We start from the raw sequence: 17,582 nt of genomic DNA, 5'->3' as shown, positions 1-17,582 counted from the left end.
GAAAACAAACAAAGACTAAAAAAGAACGGAAACTCAACTTACGCGAACGGAGAAACTGATCGGTCCAATTTGAAGAGCTCACCGAGAGGATCAATCCTATGGTCTCGGTTCTTCAATCAGACGACCAGATTGACAGAACCTCTAGAGAGAAGTCAGAGAACTCTAGAAAAGTGGTTTCTAGAGAGATGGTGTGTTTTAAAATAATGAAACTCGTTTATAACAATTCTATTTATACTAAAACCTTTTAATATTAAAATAATCGAGTCTCACTATTTTTAAACCACTATCACTTTTAAAACACCATTTTCTAGGGTCTCACATTCTCCCCAACAAGAAAAATTTTCGTCCCCGAAAATTCCCTCGTCAGATAGAAAGAAAACCATGGTCTCCTCATGTCCTCTACAAAAACCACCTAGACATGACTAACTTAACGATTGCAACAGCTAAACTGACTGAAAACTCTGCCTCTGTGCTAAGCGATATATATTTAACAGTATAGATTGGATTAGTCACTACTTTCAAAGTAACTTTCCACCTTCCACCTTAAAACTTGAATGATCATTGACACCTAACCAACCCACTTATGTCTGATATGCTGACCCACCTTCCATATGTTCTCCACTACTTCTAGTAGGTGTTTACCAAAATGTAAAGATTTGCAACTAATCTCAACCTAGAACGCGATTGTTATCACTTCTCATTATCCAGTTTCTTCCTTGAGGTACCACTCATCTGACTTGGTCACACACAACTTCATAACATTCTTGACCACCCTATCCACCACCATCCTCATGACATCATGTTTCTCATACTGACTTTGACCAGGGCAGCAAAGTCCATAATAATGCTATCCCTCTTCCAGAGTAGACCCTTCACTTGCGGCAACAACGACCCCAAATTCTGACACTTTCTCAGCATTTTATTAAACCCTTTAATCTTCAACCATCTCTCCACTAATTCTTACTCTTCATTGTCGAACCAACCACTGCAATTCTCTTTCCGCTTAAAACATATACTAGCACTTTTCCACTTCTACGATGATAGCACAACTCAAAACCATAACTTGATTTTGCTCTCTCGTTTCCTATCCATTTTCCTCTATGCAACTCCATACTTCTAGCTGTTGATGATCACTAAACATCTTTAACAAATCTTCATAACACTGACACATCTGCTGTTTTAGAGAACTCACTACCACATCAACCACCAAGTTAAGAGTAAGATACCCCATCTCCTTCTGTTTTCCCACTATTGATAAGTATATCCCACCATTATTCCGCTGTGTCACTCTGATCAACAACCATTTTTTCACCTCTGATGTGTTTAGCCACAAAAGACCGCAAAGAATAATCAATCATTAAAGCGTCGATCATGTTTTTCTTCAACGTCTTGACGACTCTCTTCACACTTGAGAAACTTGTCGCAAAACCTTGATAATAACTTGCTTGTAAAACCTTACTTAAAGTCACTCTTAGAACTTCCTTTCCCTTAACACATTTTCCACTCATCTTAACCACTTACAGTCGTAGATCTTAACATATAATTACTTCTCTTTCCAAACTTTGTTAGACTAGATTACTAACGATGATACACTGCGATTAAACCATTGCTTTTCTAAGGACTCATCCACCTGTTGTCTTGACTCCACACTTTTAGCAAAACCATCCAATGTAAAACTATTGATACTGGTTACGTTTCATATATCAATGCCATAATGAATCCCACCGTTTGTCAGTGATTGTTCTAACATCTGCTTCATAACATAACTAAAACTGCTTCACCACTAAGATCCCTTGCATATGTTTTTCGCGGCCTTTACTAGATAAACACTCATACCGATAACACTCTGTCTTCACTTTCCAACTTGTTCCATACATTGATGCACAACCATTTACTCACCTTCTTGAAACAAGGAACATTACTTCCTATGATACCACATTCCACCAGAATGAGCTTTGAAAACAACCAAGTCACCCTTGAGATTTATGCTCCCAAACCTTGTAAAGGAAACAATTTAAATTAACTTTGAATTTGAATCATTTGATCACCTCGAAACATACCACACGTCCAAGAAACATTTACTTGTTCGCCATAGAAGAAAAACTACTAGCTCAAACTCCAACTCTTCCTTGCAGTTAACCATGACTCATTTACCATATTGACGACACCAAGGTTTTATGATCACGAACGAAACCAAAACTCATATCCCAAACACCACCTTCTAAATTTGATAATTTGCATTAACAACTCCAACACCAACTACCGTAGACACCATTTTAACTACTTGAGATTTTTCTTCTCTTTTCATTATTTACGGTACTCTGCCTTCTCTAGCTTTTATCGTTCCCACAGGATCGAAATTAACGGTTCGCTTCTTCTTCCCACACTTGAATTTCTCTACCTCAGCCCAATGTCGATGCTTATACTCATGAATTATTTTTCCTTGAAACATCCCGCTGTCTACTAAAAAGATCCAAGCATCTCCTTCTGATTATTGAACCTAATATGAAACCTTTATGCCACTTCATTCTCATCCACATATTATTTCTCTTTCTACTTAGGAAACATCATCTTACCTAACTGATCCTCAAACTCTGATATGTCTTAACCTCCCACTAGGGATTTTTCGTCTTTTTACACTTCACGATCTTTATCTTTATTAGCTTGCTCGATGCCAAACAATCTCATTATTTTCTGTAACCTAGGATCTACCAACTGTTTCTCTTCCACCAATCCAATAAAGCACTAGATATGGTCTTACGACGATATCTAATGACACTTCTCCTAACATTGCATGTATCTAGATAACTCTGAACCTCAGAATTGCCATGATGTAGAACCAAGTTAATTTTTCCCAAACATTGTTGCGCTGGCATACACTGATATCTTCAATATTTCTAACCTTTGAACTCAACTCCTTTTGGAAAACTTGTGAAATTTGATCTCGTGAGCCTGCCCTTGAAGCTTCCTTAGTCTAAACATTGACGCTAAATTTTAACCTCTTTATCCAGTCTACTAACCCAAAGCTTAACTTTCCTCGCGCATCGATCTACTTCATACAACAAACCTATATCCTTGAGACAAAAAGTTATCTCAAAAGCTATATCCAACCCTCACAAAGGTTAGCAGGTCAAGTTGACGTTGAATCTGCATTCCTCTATCACTATAAACACTAAACGCAAACCACAGAGGTGCAACAAAACAAACATGGACATAGAAAGCAAAACTCTAACATCTATTGATAGCCAAAACTTTTCTCTATCTCTTTTATTCTCTCAAACCAGTAAAATTAAGAAAGGAAAATAATCTTTGATCTAGTCATGAGTGTGCACCCTCATTACTTTATCAAGACGTTTTCTATTCTTAATACTTTCGATTTCAAAGACAAACTCTACTAAACTCGAACTCCAACACAAAAAAGACATGACAAACCCACAACCCTCAGGTCATCCTAAGGACGAACTGCTCTGATACCATAAATGTAACATCCCAATTTCAGCAGTTTAAAACTAATAAAAATAGGGAGTTTCATCATAGCTCCAAAACAGATAATCCAGTGTACCCAATATATTAATACAGTCTTACAAAAGGTATGACTATAAAAATATATCACTCATACACTTAAACTAAACTAATAAACTCTGTACTACTGACCACTGCTAAAGCTCCCACTGGAAACCTCCTCTTCACCACTAACACGATGGCTCTTCATCCTCCAGAAGTGCCTTTGACACTGCAACCACATCTGCTCCCACCGAATAGGTGATCATCGCAAAAGGAAACATACAACACAAGACAGGAACACAAAAAGTAAGGGTAAGCTAATCTGATTAAGGAATCATGCAGTTCAATTATAAACAGAAATCATGCAATCTTTCTCATTTTTACCAGAATCACATAAACCACCCCAAACACAATGCAGATATATTACTCTAGACTCGATATCCGGATTATGTAAGCGACATCGGATCTCTTGGTGGCTTGCACCTGCGATGGTTCCCAAACTCTGCAGAGTTTGGACACAAGGGGTTATCACCCAACCACTCCCAGGGTAAGTCCCATCACCTCTATGGCGGATCGGGTCCATAGACCAGGACCTCCTTCTACTCCCCCCGACGTAATCCATCATACTCTACATGAGTCTTAATGGTTACTAGGAGCGTCAGGATACCAACCAAAACTGAGTCCTTATGTCCTTACATACACTAAAACATTCCTCTTAGAATTTCCCTTGAAATCCTAGTTCAACCACTTCTTCTCATATTCCAACTTCATGCAATTTCACCGCACGTATTACCAGTCATAACAATTCATGCATATCATAACTAAGTTCACATTTTAACATTTAAACATAGTTTCATCCATTAGAAACAAGGGAAATAACACTCAACTGCAGAGGTTCTCGCCCAAGCTAGAATATCTCGCCCAGGCGAAAGGGCTCTCTCGCTTAGGCGAGTCATTCTCGGCTGAGCGAGGCCTGAAACAGAGAACAACCCAATCTCTGGGCGAATTCTCGCTCAGGCTAAGCTGTCTCGCTTAGACGAGAGTGACTCTCGCTCAAGCGAGATTGGCTCGCCTAGGCGAGATCTCGCGCAGAGACAAGGGATGAGTTTCTGGTGTTTTCGCTCAGGCGAGAGCTGCTCGCTTAGGCGAAAATACCAGATTCCCAATCTGTTCTCACATACAACAGTAAAGAAATCTAGCACAATCCAAGCATACACTCAATTACACAGTTTAAGCACTCACACGACAATCAATCATGCAATTCAAAGTCATCAGAATGATTTCTATACGAAATTCAAGTACAACAGTTAGCTTCCCTTACCTGTTATCCTGTTTAGACAGCTTTACAAACGTCAACGCCTTAAAAACGTCAACACCTCTAACTCCACAGGATGCTCTATCTACACATAGAAACATCACAAGAATGATCAGGACATACCGTTATGATCACTGATCAGCAGAGACTCATACTGATGATTAAAACGTCGCATGCAAGAGGAAGAGGGCTTGCATGCAACAGAAAACAAACAAAGACTAAAAAAGAACGGAAACTCAACTTACGCGAACGGAGAAACTGATCGGTCCAATTTGAAGAGCTCACCGAGAGGATCAATCCTATGGTCTCGGTTCTTCAATCAGACGACCAGATTGACAGAACCTCTAGAGAGAAGTCAGAGAACTCTAGAAAAGTGGTTTCTAGAGAGATGGTGTGTTTTAAAATAATGAAACTCGTTTATAACAATTCTATTTATACTAAAACCTTTTAATATTAAAATAATCGAGTCTCACTATTTTTAAACCACTATCACTTTTAAAACACCATTTTCTAGGGTCTCACATTCTCCCCAACAAGAAAAATTTTCGTCCCCGAAAATTCCCTCGTCAGATAGAAAGAAAACCATGGTCTCCTCATGTCCTCTACAAAAACCACCTAGACATGACTAACTTAACGATTGCAACAGCTAAACTGACTGAAAACTCTGCCTCTGTGCTAAGCGATATATATTTAACAGTATAGATTGGATTAGTCACTACTTTCAAAGTAACTTTCCACCTTCCACCTTAAAACTTGAATGATCATTGACACCTAACCAACCCACTTATGTCTGATATGCTGACCCACCTTCCATATGTTCTCCACTACTTCTAGTAGGTGTTTACCAAAATGTAAAGATTTGCAACTAATCTCAACCTAGAACGCGATTGTTATCACTTCTCATTATCCAGTTTCTTCCTTGAGGTACCACTCATCTGACTTGGTCACACACAACTTCATAACATTCTTGACCACCCTATCCACCACCATCCTCATGACATCATGTTTCTCATACTGACTTTGACCAGGGCAGCAAAGTCCATAATAATGCTATCCCTCTTCCAGAGTAGACCCTTCACTTGCGGCAACAACGACCCCAAATTCTGACACTTTCTCAGCATTTTATTAAACCCTTTAATCTTCAACCATCTCTCCACTAATTCTTACTCTTCATTGTCGAACCAACCACTGCAATTCTCTTTCCGCTTAAAACATATACTAGCACTTTTCCACTTCTACGATGATAGCACAACTCAAAACCATAACTTGATTTTGCTCTCTCGTTTCCTATCCATTTTCCTCTATGCAACTCCATACTTCTAGCTGTTGATGATCACTAAACATCTTTAACAAATCTTCATAACACTGACACATCTGCTGTTTTAGAGAACTCACTACCACATCAACCACCAAGTTAAGAGTAAGATACCCCATCTCCTTCTGTTTTCCCACTATTGATAAGTATATCCCACCATTATTCCGCTGTGTCACTCTGATCAACAACCATTTTTTCACCTCTGATGTGTTTAGCCACAAAAGACCGCAAAGAATAATCAATCATTAAAGCGTCGATCATGTTTTTCTTCAACGTCTTGACGACTCTCTTCACACTTGAGAAACTTGTCGCAAAACCTTGATAATAACTTGCTTGTAAAACCTTACTTAAAGTCACTCTTAGAACTTCCTTTCCCTTAACACATTTTCCACTCATCTTAACCACTTACAGTCGTAGATCTTAACATATAATTACTTCTCTTTCCAAACTTTGTTAGACTAGATTACTAACGATGATACACTGCGATTAAACCATTGCTTTTCTAAGGACTCATCCACCTGTTGTCTTGACTCCACACTTTTAGCAAAACCATCCAATGTAAAACTATTGATACTGGTTACGTTTCATATATCAATGCCATAATGAATCCCACCGTTTGTCAGTGATTGTTCTAACATCTGCTTCATAACATAACTAAAACTGCTTCACCACTAAGATCCCTTGCATATGTTTTTCGCGGCCTTTACTAGATAAACACTCATACCGATAACACTCTGTCTTCACTTTCCAACTTGTTCCATACATTGATGCACAACCATTTACTCACCTTCTTGAAACAAGGAACATTACTTCCTATGATACCACATTCCACCAGAATGAGCTTTGAAAACAACCAAGTCACCCTTGAGATTTATGCTCCCAAACCTTGTAAAGGAAACAATTTAAATTAACTTTGAATTTGAATCATTTGATCACCTCGAAACATACCACACGTCCAAGAAACATTTACTTGTTCGCCATAGAAGAAAAACTACTAGCTCAAACTCCAACTCTTCCTTGCAGTTAACCATGACTCATTTACCATATTGACGACACCAAGGTTTTATGATCACGAACGAAACCAAAACTCATATCCCAAACACCACCTTCTGAATTTGATAATTTGCATTAACAACTCCAACACCAACTACCGTAGACACCATTTTAACTACTTGAGATTTTTCTTCTCTTTTCATTATTTACGGTACTCTGCCTTCTCTAGCTTTTATCGTTCCCACAGGATCGAAATTAACGGTTCGCTTCTTCTTCCCACACTTGAATTTCTCTACCTCAGCCCAATGTCGATGCTTATACTCATGAATTATTTTTCCTTGAAACATCCCGCTGTCTACTAAAAAGATCCAAGCATCTCCTTCTGATTATTGAACCTAATATGAAACCTTTATGCCACTTCATTCTCATCCACATATTATTTCTCTTTCTACTTAGGAAACATCATCTTACCTAACTGATCCTCAAACTCTGATATGTCTTAACCTCCCACTAGGGATTTTTCGTCTTTTTACACTTCACGATCTTTATCTTTATTAGCTTGCTCGATGCCAAACAATCTCATTATTTTCTGTAACCTAGGATCTACCAACTGTTTCTCTTCCACCAATCCAATAAAGCACTAGATATGGTCTTACGACGATATCTAATGACACTTCTCCTAACATTGCATGTATCTAGATAACTCTGAACCTCAGAATTGCCATGATGTAGAACCAAGTTAATTTTTCCCAAACATTGTTGCGCTGGCATACACTGATATCTTCAATATTTCTAACCTTTGAACTCAACTCCTTTTGGAAAACTTGTGAAATTTGATCTCGTGAGCCTGCCCTTGAAGCTTCCTTAGTCTAAACATTGACGCTAAATTTTAACCTCTTTATCCAGTCTACTAACCCAAAGCTTAACTTTCCTCGCGCATCGATCTACTTCATACAACAAACCTATATCCTTGAGACAAAAAGTTATCTCAAAAGCTATATCCAACCCTCACAAAGGTTAGCAGGTCAAGTTGACGTTGAATCTGCATTCCTCTATCACTATAAACACTAAACGCAAACCACAGAGGTGCAACAAAACAAACATGGACATAGAAAGCAAAACTCTAACATCTATTGATAGCCAAAACTTTTCTCTATCTCTCTTATTCTCTCAAACCAGTAAAATTAAGAAAGGAAAATAATCTTTGATCTAGTCATGAGTGTGCACCCTCATTACTTTATCAAGACGTTTTCTATTCTTAATACTTTCGATTTCAAAGACAAACTCTACTAAACTCGAACTCCAACACAAAAAAGACATGACAAACCCACAACCCTCAGGTCATCCTAAGGACGAACTGCTCTGATACCATAAATGTAACATCCCAATTTCAGCAGTTTAAAACTAATAAAAATAGGGAGTTTCATCATAGCTCCAAAACAGATAATCCAGTGTACCCAATATATTAATACAGTCTTACAAAAGGTATGACTATAAAAATATATCACTCATACACTTAAACTAAACTAATAAACTCTGTACTACTGACCACTGCTAAAGCTCCCACTGGAAACCTCCTCTTCACCACTAACACGATGGCTCTTCATCCTCCAGAAGTGCCTTTGACACTGCAACCACATCTGCTCCCACCGAATAGGTGATCATCGCAAAAGGAAACATACAACACAAGACAGGAACACAAAAAGCAAGGGTAAGCTAATCTGATTAAGGAATCATGCAGTTCAATTATAAACAGAAATCATGCAATCTTTCTCATTTTTACCAGAATCACATAAACCACCCCAAACACAATGCAGATATATTACTCTAGACTCGATATCCGGATTATGTAAGCGACATCGGATCTCTTGGTGGCTTGCACCTGCGATGGTTCCCAAACTCTACAGAGTTTGGACACAAGGGGTTATCACCCAACCACTCCCAGGGTAAGTCCCATCACCTCTATGGCGGATCGGGTCCATAGACCAGGACCTCCTTCTACTCCCCCCGACGTAATCCATCATACTCTACATGAGTCTTAATGGTTACTAGGAGCGTCAGGATACCAACCAAAACTGAGTCCTTATGTCCTTACATACACTAAAACATTCCTCTTAGAATTTCCCTTGAAATCCTAGTTCAACCACTTCTTCTCATATTCCAACTTCATGCAATTTCACCGCACGTATTACCAGTCATAACAATTCATGCATATCATAACTAAGTTCACATTTTAACATTTAAACATAGTTTCATCCATTAGAAACAAGGGAAATAACACTCAACTGCAGAGGTTCTCGCCCAAGCTAGAATATCTCGCCCAGGCGAAAGGGCTCTCTCGCTTAGGCGAGTCATTCTCGGCTGAGCGAGGCCTGAAACAGAGAACAACCCAATCTCTGGGCGAATTCTCGCTCAGGCTAAGCTGTCTCGCTTAGACGAGAGTGACTCTCGCTCAAGCGAGATTGGCTCGCCTAGGCGAGATCTCGCGCAGAGACAAGGGATGAGTTTCTGGTGTTTTCGCTCAGGCGAGAGCTGCTCGCTTAGGCGAAAATACCAGATTCCCAATCTGTTCTCACATACAACAGTAAAGAAATCTAGCACAATCCAAGCATACACTCATTTACACAGTTTAAGCACTCACACGACAATCAATCATGCAATTCAAAGTCATCAGAATGATTTCTATACGAAATTCAAGTACAACAGTTAGCTTCCCTTACCTGTTATCCTGTTTAGACAGCTTTACAAACGTCAACGCCTTAAAAACGTCAACACCTCTAACTCCACAGGATGCTCTATCTACACATAGAAACATCACAAGAACGATCAGGACATACCGTTATGATCACTGATCAGCAGAGACTCATACTGATGATTAAAACGTCGCATGCAAGAGGAAGAGGGCTTGCATGCAACAGAAAACAAACAAAGACTAAAAAAGAGCGGAAACTCAACTTACGCGAACGGAGAAACTGATCGGTCCAATTTGAAGAGCTCACCGAGAGGATCAATCCTATGGTCTCGGTTCTTCAATCAGACGACCAGATTGACAGAACCTCTAGAGAGAAGTCAGAGAACTCTAGAAAAGTGGTTTCTAGAGAGATGGTGTGTTTTAAAATAATGAAACTCGTTTATAACAATTCTATTTATACTAAAACTTTTTAATATTAAAATAATCGAGTCTCACTATTTTTAAACCACTATCACTTTTAAAACACCATTTTCTAGGGTCTCACACACGCAATACCGAATCCATTCACACCAATATCAAAGAAAATTCTACAATGTTTGCATATTTTATTTATAAAATGTGACACTACGATTGAATTGTTTTGTTGAACATCTTTGATTAACTTTTCTATAAATAATTTTAGAATAAAATAGATGTTTTGAATAGAAGCGGTTTTAGAATAATTTGTGGTCATTGAATCGGATTTTTCTTTTTCCTGCTAACACTCATTATTATGACAAATAAATACAATTTTTCTTTTTCCTACTAACACTCATTAATATGACAAATAAATACAGATCTTTTGGGTCCCAACATAACTTCGTTAGTTATCTTTAATTTATTTCAATTAACTCAAACAATGTTACAGTGATTTTTTATAAATCAAAATGAAGTTTTAAATTAATTAAGTAATAAGTTAGATTCACTTAATAAAACTCTGAAAATAAGTTCTTGAATCGCATAATTGTTTATTTTTAATCTATAATAAATTACTTCCTAAAAAATTGATTCCAATTTTTGTGCCTATTTGTGTAATTGTTTCATTTTTTTTAAATAGTCACTTTTTTTAGGTGTTTGTTGAACTGGTTGACATAATTAGAACATGAAAATACTCACCAATGGCCAATGGTGTAGTGCCAAAATCTCTTTCACATCAGAAACTGATGATACACCTCAGAAGACTTGACATAAATGCTCACTTAAATAAGATTTTTCATTATGTCAAATTATTAATAAACTAAATCTGTTATACAGTAGTCTTCAATCTTGATTAGTAATACCAAGTAAGAAACAATCATGTAGGTACCTCTTTCCATTCAGTTATGTCTGATATAAACTGTATATAAAATTATAGTCTCACAAATTGAATAAAGATCCTCTCAAAGACTCCAAACACTTACATGATCGTAATTTGATGAAATTTGATTTTCATTTGTTAGTGGGATTTTTCATACTATATTATGCAAACATTTCATTTAATATATTTGAGTATGATAATATTTACATCAGATATGTCTTTGCCACAATATGATCACACAAGTTGTTTTCTTACCTAACAAAGCTTCGAATCACAAATTAGTGTGTGGAGACTATTTTCAACAGAAAATAAATGTGAAAGTGCCTAAGAATACTTTTCCTTTAAATAGAAATGGACCACCTGTTACCTGTTATTGATGCAAATTGGTAATCTCAGTTACTATTTTCAATAGCATCACATCACCTTAAAACATAACCTGTATCATTTCAGAGTTAGCATCAAAATTTTGCACCTAAAATATGAATCATCCTTGTGCAAGCTCTAGAAGCCTGTTGTCACAAATCCTGAATAGATATGTTCTAGTATGCATGATCTTAATCAAGGAATCAGCGATTGCTGCAACTGCTGCAGGAAATGAAACTGATTTGCAAGCTTTAATTCACTTCAAAAGTAGGATAGTAGAAGATCCATTCAACATTATGAGTTCTTGGAATGACTCCATCCATCACTGCAATTGGATAGGAATCACATGCAACTTCTCCAATGGAAGGGTAATGGACCTTAGCCTTGAGCAACTGAGACTAGGAGGCACTCTTACACCATTCATAGGAAACCTCACATTCCTCAACACAATCAAATTGTTAAACAATAGCTTCCATGGTGAATTTCCTCAAGAGGTGGGTCGTTTACTCTATCTGCAAAATCTAAACTTCAGCTATAATAACTTTGGTGGGAGTATTCCAAGTAATCTCAGTCACTGCACAAAACTAGAAGTACTAGCCGCAGGAGCAAATAATCTTACAGGAGTAATCCCAACTTGGATTGGAAACCTTTCTTCTTTGTCTCGCATTAGCTTTGGATTAAACAACTTGATCGGAAGCATACCACAAGAGGTAGGTCTTTTATCAAGCCTGGCATATCTTGTGCTATATGGGAATTACTTGTCTGGCTCAGTTCCTTCTTCAATCTATAACAAATCTTCCTTATACTATTTCACTTTTACTCAAAACCATCTTCATGGGAACTTACCAGCTGATGTTGGAATTACTCTTCCTAACATTCAAGTATTTGCTGGTGCAGTCAACAATCTCACAGGTTCTGTACCTGCATCATTGTTGAATGCATCAAAACTAGAGATTCTAGACTTCTCCTTGAATGGTCTCACTGGAACACTGCCGAAGAACTTAGGGGTCTTGAACAGGTTAACTAGACTAAGCTTTGAACACAACAGACTGGGAACTGGGAAAACAGATGATCTTAACTTTCTTGATTCTTTGGTCAACTGCACAGGACTAGAAGTTTTACGTCTAGGAGTAAATAATTTTGGTGGAGTATTGCCTAAATCAATTGCTAATTTCTCAAGCCAAATGCACACATTTGCCCTTAATTCCAATGGAATACATGGAAACATACCTGTTGGAATTGGTATCTTGCGAGCCTGGCCCTCTTCGGTTTGGAAGGAAACCTTCTAACTGGTAGTCTTCCCGATGAATTGGGTAGGCTGAAAAATCTGAGAGAATTGTATCTGAACGTCAACAAATTTTCAGGTAGGATCCCATCCTCCTTGGGAAATTTGTCTGTACTAATAAAGATTTTTCTGGAGGAGAACAACTTCGAGGGAAGCATACCTTCTAGTCTTGGAAACTGCCAAAACTTATTGGTACTCAGCCTTTATAGCAACAAGCTCAGTGGCACCATACCACCTGAAGTTATTGGCCTTTCTTCACTAGCAATTTATTTGGATGTATCCAATAATGCTTTGTCAGGGACTCTTCCAGCTGAAGTGGGTAAGCTACAAAACCTTGGAGAGTTGGTGCTGTCTGAGAACAACTTTTCTGGAATCATTCCATCTTCTCTTGGAAGATGCATTAGCTTGGAGAAGCTGCATTTGGAGGGAAATTCTTTTGATGGAAACATTCCTCAAACTTTAAAGAATTTGAGAGGTTTACTTGACATAGATCTTTCACGAAATAACTTGTCTGGCAAGATTCCCGAGTTTCTTGGGGAGTTCACTGAGCTCAAGCATTTAAATCTTTCATACAATAATTTTGAAGGTGAAATACCGAAGAACGGAATATTCAAAAATGCTACATCACTTTCATTGTATGGCAACAACAAGTTATGTGGGGGTGTTCCAGAACTAAATTTCCCTGCATGCACTGTCAAGAAAGCTTCTCTGGCAAGAAGACTTCTTGCTCCTAAGGTGGTCATCCCTATAGTTTGTGCACTTGTATCACTGTTAATTCTGTCATGTTTTCTTAAATTGCTCTCCATAGTCAAAAGATCAAAGAAGAAAACTCCTACATCAACTACTGAAAGGGGTTTGGGATTGGAAATGTCTTACTCAGAAATTAATAAGTGCACTGGTGGGTTCTCCCAGGATAACCTGATTGGTTCGGGAAGTTTTGGTTCTGTATACAGAGGAACTCTCTCAGGCGATGAGTCAAGTGTTGCAGTTAAAGTATTGAACCTTCAACAGAGAGGAGCATCTAAGAGCTTCATTGATGAATGCCAAGTTCTGAGAAGTGTAAGGCATCGCAACCTTCTCAAGATCATAACTGCCATCTCAGGAGTTGATCATCAAGGCAATGATTTCAAAGCTCTAGTGTTTGAGTACATGCCAAATGGAAGTCTAGAAGATTGGTTGCATCCTATAAGAAATTTGCAATTTCAGAAAAAGGCATTGACATTCATGCAAAGACTGAACATAGCTATTGATGTGGCTTGTGCACTGGAATATCTCCACCACTTCTGTGAAACTCCAATTGTTCATTGTGACATAAAGCCAAGCAATGTGCTTCTTGACAGTGATATGGTTGCGCATGTTGGTGACTTTGGATTAGCTACATTTCTTTTTGAAGAATCAAGAGAGCTATCCACACAACCAGTTATGTCAGCTAACCTAAGGGGTTCTATTGGCTACATCCCTCCAGGTGTGTTATTCAAAATTCAAAGTGTTAAACTGTAATTTTATCACATATATTAAAAATGACCAACTAATAATTGAAATGCAGAGTATGGTATGGGTGGGAAGCCTTCCACAGTTGGAGATATATACAGCTATGGGATACTGTTACTGGAGATTTTTACAGGAAAAAGACCGACAGATGAAGCATTTGAAGGTGGCTCGGGAATTCAGCAGTTTGTAGCAATGGCTCTGTCTAACAATGTCATGGACATAGTTGATCCTTCATTAGTCTGTGAACAAGACTTTGATGGGGAAAGTGAAGAGTCTGAGTGTGAAGAGAAAGCTATAAGAAGAAAGAATGAGATTGAAGGGACGGCTAAAGGTTTGATTGAGGAGTGCTTTGTGTCTCTGATGCAAATTGGAATGTCATGCTCTGCAAATGCACCTGGTGAACGAATGCCCATCACTGTGGTCATCAACAAACTACATACTGTCAAGAACATTTATACAGATAAAGCATAGTGTCATATGAACAGCATCTAGAAGAAGGGAAAAAATATAAGATAATGATATCTAAAATTGCGTAAAAGATGGTGGTTTACTAGACTCACTAGGTTATAGTGGACACTGACTGCAGCAGCCTGTTATCCCTCCACTGTCGGGAGAAGGAGGTTTTCGCTGCTCTGTGAAACCAGCCTCACGCGGTGCCCTCCACCTTAGGACTCAAGAAACCCAGGTCTTCACTCAGGTCCCATGAGTCAACTCTCAACTTGGAGCGGGCAGGCCAACATTTTGCAATCAAGGCCCAACCCAGATAAGCCACAGCGATATCCCACCATCATAATGCCCTCACTTGAGTCACAAGCTGGCATTACCCAACTCGGCGAGCTGACATCCTTGTCAGAACATTTATAAAGACTTCACTCATTTATGTTTTGGGCAATGTGGGACTTGAGAACGTTGAGACAGAACACCTCTGAGGTTACATTCTTTTGTCTAGGTGCAAACATAATTAAGGTGATTAAAAAAAAAAGTATCGTAAGTAATTGTACATTGTGCTTACCTATAAAGTGCTTCACACTTGGGAGAATATAATACAAATATAATATTTTGAGATAGAGAATATATCATGTCTTCTTAAAAGCATCTCTTCTCTTGATTGCACTTTCTCTCAGTTTTACAATATTAATTATTTTAATAAAATTATACAAATCGATGAAAAATATAAAAAATTAATTGAAAACATTAATCATAGTCATTATTTCGATATTAGTGGCAGTGTTTATTGTTATAGGCTTACTTACTTTAATGTAATTATTTGTAAGTGAGAAAGAGTTACTAAGGCAAAAGCTCCGAGAGTTGAGTGTGGCCACTCGCATAGACAAGCGAACATGAGTTGGTTGAGATTCTCACGTCGAATAAAAAGCAAAAGGAACACGTCAATTTTTACACCTGTGTTTTTTTTTAGCATACATCGTTAGTTTCAAGTGCCACAAACTACTCTAACTCCACCATTATAAAATGAACCCCACTTTCACTCTCAATAACACAACCATAATCTCACCACAGAACCTCTTCACTACAAAGGAATATACATTGTTTCTTTGCCTGTGACTCAGACCAAACTTCACTCCACTACTTCAACTGAGATGGCTCTCAACACCTCTTGCTCCAAGGCCATTCTAGGAACCCATGTTCCTAGCTCTGTCCCTAATGCTTCCAACACACCCAATTTTTTCTTCACCACCAATGACAAAAAAGCCTTCAACTTTGGCTTCCCAAGACTTGTTCAAAACAAGGGTCTTTTCCCACCTCATGCAGTGCCATCCAAAACCATGGTCCTTTCTTTTTTCATATCTTTTTGCTTTCTTTCCTTTGTTTTAATTGTTTGATGATGGATATTGGTTTTCGCCTTGCATGTGTTTGTAAAAATTCTCCATCGGATCAGACTGACAACTCCTTTCTCTTATTCGGACAAAATTGTGGCGAAATCAAACTTTCTGAATTAAAAGAACAGAAACTGATTTCATTTCTAAATGACATTAAATGAAACTAGAGGACATGAGTTTTGGTGTGTGAAATTTAATCTTGGTTTGCATGACATGATGCAGGTGGATTTGGACAATTTGGTGCTCCAAACTCCAGAAGAACAACCAAGTGCGTTATAAGTCTTAGCAAAACTTTCTAGTGAATATATATATTCTGTCTAAGTAGCTGTCTAAAAAATGTCAATTTGTGTGATGCAGAGGAAGAAGCAAAGATTATCAATGTCAAATTTCAGATGCATCGCAACTGTAAATTTGGGGAGCAATTTCTAGTAGTTGGTAGTGATCCAATGTTTGGCTCATGGAACCCAGCAAAAGCCATACCAATGGCCTGGTCAGAAGGACATGTTTGGACAGCAGAGATGGTGAGTCTTATTTTGTTACAATTGTTATAAATTATAATCTTTTCAAAATATGGAAAGTGTTGTGTGATTATGAGTATTATTTCCTTGACACATTTCATGCAATCAGGCTGTACCTGCTGGGAAATTCCAGTACAAAATCATCTTGAAAAGAAGAAATGGTGACATTATGTGGCAGCCAGGGCCAGACAGACTTGTTCAGACATGGGAAGCAATGAACAGAATCACTGTTTGTGAGGATTGGGAAAATTCTAAACTTCAGACAGTAACAGATGATGATGAAGAAGTTTCCAACACATCAGAGGAAGCTGAACTTGGTCAGACAGATAAGGATTCCACGATGGAGTCAGAAGTTGCTGATTTGGCTGAGAATCTTGATTGTTCAGAAGAGAATCAAAATTCCAATGCTTCCACGGTGATGAAGAGCACTCTTTAGAGCCAATAGCTGAATTTTGTTTCCTTCCACAAACAAAAGTTTTATGATTTACTGCTACAATGAAACCCCAAGTTAGTTTTGAGCAACTTATTTCCATTCTGCTCATAGTATTTCTGTTTTTTTGTTAGAGAAAATAAGTGTTTCTTTTCTGTTCTATTGTCGCATATCTTCATCAATGAGATTTATTTATTTATTTATTTTCACTTATATCTTGCCTCGTATTTTATTCTTCACTATATTTAAAGAGTGCTACATTACATCTGACCATAATATTCTCATAGATTGACCATAATATTCTCATAGATTATTTTAAAAGAACGTAGACAATTTAAATAAATAAAAAATGAAAGTTACAGGTATAATCGGTAATAATTTTTTATATTAAAATTACGTATATTAAAATCAATTTTAGTACATTTTAAAATAAAGTTAAAGAATAATACACAAAAATTCAACGGAAAATCCAAATTCCGTTCATCCATATTTTTCCACTCTT

General features: G+C 37.7%; 1 protein-coding gene and 1 pseudogene across 1 annotated transcript; both read left to right on the top strand.

Annotated features, from left to right (window-relative positions):
• The first annotated feature begins 11,474 nt into the window (after positions 1–11,474).
• On the top strand, positions 11,475–15,311 carry LOC114184249 (annotated as a pseudogene).
• A 403-nt stretch (positions 15,312–15,714) lies between these two features.
• On the top strand, positions 15,715–17,283 carry LOC114184232 (ribonuclease E/G-like protein, chloroplastic). The gene is made up of 4 exons (XM_028071514.1): positions 15,715–16,081; positions 16,355–16,400; positions 16,490–16,653; positions 16,760–17,283. The coding sequence occupies exons 1-4, from the start codon at positions 15,893–15,895 to the stop codon at positions 17,084–17,086; spliced, it is 726 nt and encodes a 241-aa protein (XP_027927315.1). The 5' UTR covers positions 15,715–15,892; the 3' UTR covers positions 17,087–17,283.
• Positions 17,284–17,582: the final 299 nt, after the last annotated feature.

This window comes from Vigna unguiculata, chromosome 5, assembly GCF_004118075.2.
Source record: "Vigna unguiculata cultivar IT97K-499-35 chromosome 5, ASM411807v1, whole genome shotgun sequence".
In the NCBI taxonomy this organism is placed as follows: Eukaryota; Viridiplantae; Streptophyta; class Magnoliopsida; order Fabales; family Fabaceae; genus Vigna; species Vigna unguiculata.
Note: the sequence above shows the minus strand (reverse complement) of the source record. Positions and strands in the feature narration are given on the sequence as shown.

Excerpts from the sequence above, each read along its gene's own strand:
- LOC114184232 (XM_028071514.1), top strand. The coding sequence starts at position 15,893 with ATGGCTCTCAACACCTCTTGCTCCAAGGCCATTCTAGGAACCCATGTT. Across the intron at positions 16,401-16,489 it reads AACTCCAGAAGAACAACCAA|AGGAAGAAGCAAAGATTATC; the intron begins GTGCGTTATAAG and ends TGTGTGATGCAG. Across the intron at positions 16,654-16,759 it reads ATGTTTGGACAGCAGAGATG|GCTGTACCTGCTGGGAAATT; the intron begins GTGAGTCTTATT and ends TCATGCAATCAG.